Here is a 10,221-nt window from a genome sequence, read left to right on the forward strand (position 1 = left end):
TACCTATGAAATTGGAAATTTATTTTACAGCCAGAATGTATGATAACTTCTGTAAACAAATTTTCTGCATTTTTGAAACCTTTTGATGATGTAAAAATATGATAAATAAACATTTCATAAAAAGTTCGGCGTTCGGTGTTTGGTCAAAATTTCGCCGAACACCGAATATTGGCCGAACCTCACTTTTTACCGAACCCGTACCCGAACGTTCGGTCGGACACTAACTAATATGTTTAAATACACTTTGGTGAAGTGTATATAAGATTCTGCACAGCCGAATATAGCACTCGTACTTGTTTTTAATAAAATTCACAATTTAATTGTAGTTTCAGGACTTTTCAGGACTTTAATTTACAATTACCATTTCAAGTTAAAATAAAACAAAAAATCATAAATCATGACAACAAATTTGAATTTGTATTAAAGAAAAAGAAACTTTGATATTAATACAAAGTAATGTAATGTAAATCCCCCTTTAGTAATCTATTACATTTACGAAATGTGCAAAAATTTAGTATAAAATAAAAATCCATCGATTTATAGTGTATTGGAATATTTATTTACATTTTTATTTTTTGTATGTATCACTAATTATTACCTATTTATTTTATTTTGCAGAAAAGAAATGTCAAGCACAGGTGGTTAAATGCTGTTAAATACATTCAAGGAAACACGGATAGTAATTCTATAAAGGAGGAAAATATATCATTTAGAAAACGAAAATATTTTGTGAAGATACCTTATCCAATAAACTTTTTAAATATTTATTAAATATCTAATATACATATAAATGTATATATTTTTTATCTTCATATCGTCATTTAACGCTTCTTTAAAGTTTTACAGCAGAAGCAATAAACTATTTAAATTGAAAAGCTTGTTTCTATCAACTAAATTTATTTGTAGTAAATAAAAATATTTGCCCAACTCAAAATCGGTGTTATACGGTTGCATTGTAGTATGTCGTAATTTTTTTTTATAATTGATTTGTATTTTTTCCAAAAAAAAATTTATTTGAAAAATGTTTATGACATACATCGATACGACATAGATTGTGAATTGGATAATTGTTTAATAGTTGAACCCATGAATGATAAACTAAAGATTACGTTATCAGCAAACATAATTAAGACTTTCTGCGCATATGGGAGCTCTGACGTCACACAGTCTGTTAATATTAATTAGTTAATAATTTTCAGCTATAAATATAACAGTTGGACAAATCATTATTATACCCTTCACTTTCGTGAGAAGGGTATATATAAGTTTGTCATTCCGTTTGTAATTTCTATAATATAATTTTCCGACCCTATAAAGTATATATATTCTTGATCCTTATAGATAGCGGAGTCGATTAAGCCATGTCCGTCTGTCTGTCTGTCTGTCTGTCCGTCTGTCTGTTGAAATCAGTTTTTAGAGGACCCCAGATATCGGCGATGTCTGAATCTTCAATAATTCTATTAGACATGCTTTCGAGAAGATCGCTATTTAAAATCAGCAAAATCGGTCGGTAAATAACGGAGATATGAGCAAAAATCCGAGACAAGCTCTGAAAATTTCATCAAAAAATTTTAAAAAAGCAACAAAAACACTGTACATAGAAAAAGATGTACACGTGTGTGTGTAGATGTATTTGGTTTTATTCAGCTGTGTATTTTTTTGTATGTTTGGAATTCAAACATACAAAGTATACACAGCAAAAAAATATTATTTGCATTTTTTGTTAAAATAAAATAATTTTCCCTTTTGTTTTGCAAATATATTTTTTGATGAATAGAAAAAAGTATTTAAAACGTTTTCAATTATATGAGAGTAGATTGTGAGTTATTGTACAATAATTTTTATACGAATAATGTAAGTTTGAAATTTAAAACTAACACAAATTTTTTCCAAGTGCTTTTTAAAACAATTTTTTTTTACGATAAACAAAAACAAAATCTACGTCTCGTCAATGTTTACCAGCAATGAATCGAAGTCGATCGGCTTCGAGTCGGAGCTTAGGTTAGGTTAGGTATTCAGGCTGCAAAGACGCACACTTGGGTCCTGTTGGTCCCTTTGTGATACCTGTAAAGATAATAAAATATAAAAGAAAGAGGGTAGAGGATAGTAGAAGATAGTTTAGGATTAAGTCATAGAATAGAAATTGAAGTGGAGGAGAAGATTGAGAGGTCTGTCCTTGCGGACTAGTGAGTGCCTTAATTATGGCTTGGTGGTCCTAAAACCAGTTACTGTGCCTGATGAAGGCATTTATGTTATCCAGTCCTAGATTGGATAGTTCTGACAAGTCATCAAATAGTCGTTTTCCTAGATATACGGATCGAGTGTCCGCTAGCGCCGGGCATTGACAGAGAAGATGTTCGATGGATTCTTCCTCCTCTTCGTCTTGACAACTTCTACAGAAGTCGTTGTGGGGAATTCCAAGTCTTCTTGCATGGTTTCCCAATGAGATATGCCCCGTAATGACAGCAACAAGGTTGCTGATATGAGGGCGGTTTAGTTGTAGAAGATATGACGTGCGTTTACTGTCCAAGTTTGGCCATATCTTCCTTGTATTGATACAAGTTGGTTCATTACGCCATCTTGTCTGAGAAATTTCATAGAACTTTCCATCTATTATGGTCTTGCAAGCTTTTAGCGGTATTCCGCAAAAGATGTCTATGTCTCTGTCGGACATTGAGGCTCCTAGTTTCGCTAATTCATCAGCGATATAGTTGCCAGTCAAATCCCCGTGTCCCCGTACCCATTTGAGCACGATTATTGAATGTCTCGCCATCCTGTTTAAGGATGCCCGGCATTCCTGGACTAGTTTAGATGTAGTATATACACCAATCAGGGATTTGATAGCAGCTTGGCTGTCGGTACAAATTTGAATATCTCTGTATGATATTCTGTGGTACCAAAGCCAATTTGCTGCTCTTTTTATGGCTGATAGTTCAGCCTGTAGTGGACTACAATTATTCTGTATCCTAAAGCTTATTTTAGTTCCAAATTCAGGGATAAAAATGCCACCTCCAACTCGTTCCCCTTTTTTAGAACCATCCGTATATACCAGGAGGGTTCTTGGGGAACTGTTATCCTCCGGTGAAGAGTTTTCGGATATTGTGTATCCGAAGTCCCTACGGAGGAAAGGTTTGGGTATGCAATAATCAATATTGCCCGGGAGGAAAGATGTTTCCCTCATAATAGCCGCATGGCCGTATGGCCTGTGTGTCCAAGCATTTATGGCATCAAGTCTGAGGGCAGTGATGAGTGCCAGTTTTCTGGCTATCAGATCCGTTGGGATCCAATTAAGCATAGCGAATAGAGATTTGGTTGAAGTTGTTCTCAGTGCTCCTGTTATAAGGATTGCTATCCTTCTTAGTACCTTATCAAGAAGTATACAATTGGAGTTGTTGTCCAGTGCTTTCCACCAGACAACAGCCCCGTAAAAGAGAATAGGTTTAATAACCGCTTCATGGATCCAATTTACCAGTTTGGGATTTAGTCCCCATCTTTTTCCTATGGCCTTCTTGCAAATGTACATTGCCATTAAGGCTTTGTTTACTCTGGCTGTGATATTTTCCTTCCATGATAGTTTACTATCAAGTATCACCCCTAGGTATTTCGCACTGTTTGAAAGTGAGAGTACGACTCCGTTTAGTCGAGGTAGGGTAAAATTTTCGATCTTGTATTTCCTGGTGTAGAGTACAAGTTCGGTTTTACTAGGGTTTACACTCAAACCACTATTAACGCTCCATTTACTTAGTAGATTGAGTGCTGATTCGAGTCTTTGAGATATCGTATTCAGATGAAAACCTGATACTGCTACCGCAACGTCATCTGCGTAAGCGACAGTCTTGTATCTTTGGTTGTCCAGTTTCATTAGTAGGCTGTTTATGGCCACATTCCATAAAAGTGGTGATAGGACTCCACCTTGAGGTGTGCCCCTGATTGCCATTCTTTGAATACATGCCATTCCCATGTTAGAACGGATAATCCTGTGTTGAAGAAGGTCTTTTATGAATTTAATCACTGATGTCTCAATACCGAGCTCTTCTAGAGCTGATATGATGATGTCGGGTTTGACGTTGTTAAAGGCCCTTCTATGTCCAGAAAGGCCACTAACGTGTATTCACCAAATTCCAAGGACTTTTCTATATGTCCCACTAGTGAGTGTAGGGCCGTCTCAACTGATTTGCCTTTGGTGTAGGCATGTTGTGAGGGAGATAGGAGCATAGGATCTATTGACGATCTTATGTGGACGTCAATGATCCTCTCTAGGGTCTTAAGCAGAAACGATGATAGACTTATGGGCCTATAATCTTTTGCCTTAATGTGCGTTGTTTTTCCTCCTTTGGGGATAAACGTCACACTGCATTTGGTCCATTGTTCTGGTACATATGACCATGTAAGACAGGCTTGAAATATTTCAAGTAGCCATGGTATAACTAATTCTGCATTATATTGCAGGTCAGCTGGAATTATGCCGTCCGGGCCCGGTGACTTATATGGGTTAAAACTGTTTATTGCCCATTTTATCATTCCCTCGTCTATAGTGATTCCGATCGGGGTTTGACAGTACGTTTGTGGTCTTTCCATTGTAGTATCTAATGGTAAGTTACCTGGGAAATGAGTGTCCATTAATTCCTGTAGGGATTCTTGTCCACTCACCGTCTTGTTTTTGGATGTAGCCTTGAACGGTTTCTATCGAGAATACGAGATATCTATGATCTGAAAAGGAACAATCCTCCGATACTTTCCAGTTTCGGATTATGTGCGAATGACTTGTATTTACAAGCGTTATGTCCAGTACCTCTTGTCTATTTGCAACTACAAATGTAGGTTCTGAACCTCTATTTACTACTTCAAGATTATGGTTAAAATGAAGTCTAATACGAACTCACCTCGTGTGTTGATGTTGGTGCTACCCCATAGTGTATGGTGTGCGTTTGCATCTGCGCCTATAATAACAGGGATGCGTTTTCCGTTTGCTGCACTTACTGCCCTGACGACCGTGTTACTTGGCGGGGGGTCTGTCTGGTCGTGCGCCATATAGCAGGAGAGGAACCACATTGTGGATTCCTCTGTCTCCCATGCTGCGGTTACTGTATCTTCATCACTGTAATCAGATAGAATGAAGATATTTAGGGTGCTTTTAGCAAGTATGCAAGATCTAATGTTACCTGTGCCTTTTGCGTATAGTATTTTATAGCCTTTTACGTTGATTCCAAGTATGTTGCCGTTATGGGTCCACGGCTCTTGGATCAACGCTATATCCTCCCCTTGATATCCAAGGTGGAGGTGTAATGCAGCTGAAGCTGCTTTAGAGTGGTGAAGGTTCACTTGGATCACCTTCATCTTGGTCAGGGTCGTAGACGATTGTGACGTCGGCGTCTTCTGGGTCTGTTTTCAGAAGCTCGTCTTCGTCAATCACTTCGCCCTGGCTATCAAATAGATTCCCAATCAAGTCTGTACTTGATTGGGCGTCCATTTGGTCGTCAGAGTTAGTGGTATCGTCTACCTTTCCTCCGTCCGTGCTTACCGGTTTGGGGTCTAGTTTGTCGTCACCCCGGTAGACGCGCAGCTTGATACTATCAAATCCGTAGTATACTTTGCCTTGCTTCTCTCGGAGTAACGGCAACGATTCCTTATTAAGGACCACGACCACCTTTCTGTAAGCACCTTCAGGTTCGGAGACCTTGACTACCTTCCAATTGTGGGTAGGTAGGTCAGGGTTTCCACTCTGAAGGTACGCCAGAATAACCGTGATTGATCTCGGTCTGCGAGGTATCTCACTAACCGGGATCACGTCAAGTTTCGCGCCGGGCCACACTTCCCCTATAGACGTAACCGCCAACTTAAGCAAGTTTGCTGAGCGCTCGTTCGTGCACGCCAGCAGTTTGATGTGACCTTGGTACCAGCCAGCATCATCATTCTGCGGAGATGGACCGGGATTCTCTTTGAGAATTTTCCAATACACCTCCAGCATTTTTTGACGGATTATCAACCATTTATCCTGGGAGATAGCTCCGTCGTTGACACTCTTGTCAACAATGGCCCTAACCAGCGGGTTTTTGGCAACTTCGCTGTAGGGTCTGTTGACTGCTTCTGACGTTTAGTCTTCGGCTGTGGGACTGCCTGGAGAGCATGTTCTTCCTCCGATCGCTGCCGTTTAGGCCCTGCAGATGTAGCTTGGTCCGCTGCATCTGAGGTTGTAGGAGGGTCAGAACACTCCGGCTGAGCCAGTAGGGCTTTAGCCCAATCTAGGGACGATTTTTCGTCCGTGGTAAGCGTATCGACCGACTTAACTCCAAGTCGCTCGACTAAACGCATGGCGGCACGCCTTTGAACAAAAGCCTTCCTAGATGGATCTTTGCGACTAGGGGGGTTTTCGTTAGCCGTGAGGGCGGTTGAGGGGGCATTAGTTGGACCCGACATCGAGTTCGACGATCCAACCTGTCCAGAAGTCGCGGGGGTCACTGCTTGGTCCGCAGTGCCCGAGGCAGGGGTATTTGCTGGCGTACCAGCTAAGGCTTGTGCAGCTGATGAGGTGCTTGCCACTACGGACAAGATTTCCTCGCTGCGTTCAGCCGTGCTATCACCAGAAGGTTGGATAGCAGGCTGTTTGCAGTCCACCAGTTTAGGTTTCCCCAACTGGCTTTCCACGGGTTGTTTGTTTTTTGTTTGTTTATTTGTTTTTTTCTCCATGTGATTCCCACGAGTAGGCGCGTAATGGGTGGACGACCCACGCAGGGACGGCGTACGTGGGCTAGGCTAAGCATTACAACCGATCCGTGCCCTGGCATCGGAGGGGAGCTGTTAACGACTAGTCCTCTTTAACCACTAACTAGCCATTCAGGTTCTCGGCACTGCTTCCAACCACCTTAACCTTACAAGTGGGGGTTGAGGGAATGGGTTCTTGGGATTGGATTAAAGAGGGATAAACTAGGTGGATTGGGAAATATGGGGATGGGGGTGGGGTTGACAGTTTTGGTCCGCGGATTTGTGCATGGGGAACAGGAGAAGTCCTGTTATCATATATGACCGCCTGTTGTCAGATGTACCATAAATCATATCAGCACTCTACCATCTCTTTACATATCAGTAGGCCATTTGTCAAAAATGTATCCACTGATGTGATAAAAGATTGTCCTGATTCATGCACTCATCTAGATATAACAGGCTTGTTAGACCATTTGTCAAAAATGTATCTAGTCAGGTCTGCCTTATCTCGAGCTAGCATCGTCGTTTTCGACCATTATGTCCAATGTGTCGAAAAAGACCATGCTTAGCTCCCCCTATCCGCCACCTGGGACGCGTCCGATGGGAGATCTGACAACTCCACACGGAGAGTCGGAGCTTAGCCGCCGCCGAACTATATTTAGTTGCTTGAGCCGCCGCCGAAACATTCGGCTTAAATCGACTCAAATTTTTTTAATGTTTTTATTAACTAGACTGTAAGATCAATTATGTTTAAAATACACTATGGTGAAGGGTATATAAGATTCGGCACAGCCGAATATAGCACTCTTACTTGTTTTTATCTAAAAATTATTTGATGGTAACTATTTGTTAATATATTTATTTTTTATTGCATATAAAAAAATATTTATTTAGATACTAAATTATACAATTTTTCTTTATTATAATTTCTCTTGATGATAATATTTCTTACTTACTTAAATTTAATATATACTTTTTTTTCTTAAAAAATAATTCATATTCTTATGCCTTGGGATATACAATATTTTCTGTTTTACCCTCTAGTATAAATAAAAAAACCCACTTAAAGATTTTGAAAATTCTAAACACAATTGAAGCATGGAGCCGAATAAGGGCGTATAAACCATTTGGGAAATTTTACAGGAGACGATAAAAACATCATAAAACTTTAAAATTGGCATTTTTCCTACTTTTTTCACATATATGCATAAATATAACTCACATCTATCCCTGTGCTAAAACTCAGTAAAAAATTCGAGTCACAACTTGCCAAAATTAATACTTGAAATTTTGCTAAAATGGAATAAGGGCATATATCCATATATTTTAGTTGAAAGTATATATAAATAAATGTTATTTTTATATACTTCTTAATTATTTTATTATATAAAACTTGGACAGCCTCAACATAACAGGTTTTCAGATTTTTTTGGTATATTAATCAATCAATTATAGTAATATGCATATAAAAATAGTGTAATAACAATAGCATAGTAAAAATTGTACTTAAAATCTTTCTTAGAAAAATCTTTAAATCGCACCTTATTGCGTTATTGTCCAAATCAGCGAACCACATTATTATCTTAGTTCATTATCAAATTGGATAGGACCTCTTTAACTAAAATAATCCGAAAATAACAAGATATAATAATTTTATAAAATATAACTATAGTTATGGATATACGCCCTTCTTCTTGTCCACACTTTCATAATTAAATAATTCATTCAATAATAATCTTTTTTGCAATATAATTAAAAAATTAATAAATTTGAAATGTTTTCCAACCATTCTGCAAATTTGGTGCAATTAGAATTAAAATTTATACGATTTTTTACAGAAAAATACATTAAATTGCTAATATTTTTTACCCAAAAAAATAAATAGTATTTAAAAATCGTGCATTTAAAACTATCCATTTTAGCGAAAAATTTATATTTTTCAATTTATTTTTATGAATAGATGTAAAAAGGTTAGTTTAATATAATTATGCGAAAAAAGCGATTTTGAAAAGGTGGTCTTTACGCCCTTATTCGCATCCATGCTTCAATTGTTCAATTCACAATTAAGTTGTATATTTTACCTACTAAAGTGTAGTAACAGTGATTGTGAACAGATTTTTATGTTCACAATAAAAAAAAAAAACAAACGATGTCAAAAGTAAAAAACCAAATAATATAAAACTAATTAAACGAGCAAAATAAACCAAATTAATTTATTTTTATTTAAAATTCTATTATTTTCATTATTCCACATTTTAAACTAATAAATAGACAGTTTTTAATAAAATATTATTTTTGTTTTGGTAAACATCTTTTTGTTTGTAATTTCTGTGTTACCACTTTATCGTTTTTTATGCCAAAATCGATTGAATTTTTTATTTATATGCTGAAATAAACAATTGACAACACTGAATTTTCTTACGACATGCGAAAAACATATGAAAAATTGTCGTAAGAGTTGTATAGCAAATTATTACAAGTTCGCTAATATCTATCTATTTATCTATGAAAAATTAGAATTATCTAACACTTTTCAAGATATACGAAATAGGGTGCCAAGCCCCCTATTGAAAGTCCGCCCGTTATTTTCTAAATGTTCGCATGAATGTCAAAGTTATTCATATAAAATTTGAAAACTCTAGCTCTAGTAGTTTCTTAGATATACGATTTTTTCTATTTAAATCATGTGAGGGCTTCAATTCCCCAGATGAAAGTCCGGCCTTTTTCCTCCAAAATGTCCAGATGAATATTGAAGTAATTTATGCAAAATTTAATGAATCTAGTTCTATATTTTCCTAGACAAACAATATTTTGTATTTTTTCATACATGAGATGTCAAGTCCCCCCTTATTCATAAACAAATTTTTTTATTTCTAAAAGGTTTATAAAACAAAATTTCCATACAAAATCTAATTTATAAGATAAAACAAGTAAGAGTTTTATATTCGGCTGTGCCAAATCTTATATACCCTTCACCATGGCGTGTTAAAACAAAAGTCGCTATCAAAAACTCTTCTTTCAAATCACTTACTTCGGGCTGAACATGCTTAATTTCATGTTTCTAGATTCAATATTATAGAAAATTCCAAAAGTACCTTAAAAAATCCAATAAGTTCACGTTTTCCGGTTCTCACCTAATTCCGATTTTACATACCTAATATGTTTCTAGGTTCAATATTATAGGCAATTCAAAAAGTACCTTTTGCAGAACGAAAAAGTACCAAAAAAATTCTAATTGATTTGTTCTCGCCTAATCCGGTCTCTACGTAATTAATTTCATGTTTCTAAGTTCATTATTATAGAAAACTCAAAAAGTACCTTTTGAAAAACAAGAAAGTATCAAAAAGTTCACTTTTTCCCGTTCTCACCTAATTCCGACTAAACATACTTCATTTCATGTTTCTGGGTTCATTATTATAGAAAACTCAAAAAGCACCCTTTGAAAAACGAAAAAGTACCAAAAAGTTCTATTTTAAGTGTTCTCACCTAATTCCGAATCTACATACTTAATTTTATGTT

General features: G+C 36.6%; 1 protein-coding gene across 1 annotated transcript; it reads right to left on the bottom strand.

The window, feature by feature from the left end:
* Nucleotides 1–2,003: 2,003 nt before the first annotated feature.
* Nucleotides 2,004–7,303, bottom strand: LOC124420321. The gene is made up of 3 exons (XM_046952728.1): nucleotides 5,163–7,303; nucleotides 4,884–5,098; nucleotides 2,004–2,064 (listed from the first exon to the last, which is right to left on the bottom strand). The coding sequence occupies exon 1, from the start codon at nucleotides 6,685–6,687 to the stop codon at nucleotides 5,983–5,985; it is 705 nt and encodes a 234-aa protein (XP_046808684.1). The 5' UTR covers nucleotides 6,688–7,303; the 3' UTR covers nucleotides 2,004–2,064; nucleotides 4,884–5,098; nucleotides 5,163–5,982.
* Between the last annotated feature and the right edge of the window lie 2,918 nt (nucleotides 7,304–10,221).

The sequence above is a fragment of the Lucilia cuprina genome, chromosome 5 (assembly GCF_022045245.1).
Source record: "Lucilia cuprina isolate Lc7/37 chromosome 5, ASM2204524v1, whole genome shotgun sequence".
Taxonomy (NCBI): domain Eukaryota; kingdom Metazoa; phylum Arthropoda; class Insecta; order Diptera; family Calliphoridae; genus Lucilia; species Lucilia cuprina.

What these genes read in the sequence shown, in the direction of transcription:
- LOC124420321 (XM_046952728.1), bottom strand. Translation starts at nt 6,687, where the DNA reads ATGGAGAAAAAAACAAATAAACAAACAAAAAACAAACAACCCGTGGAA.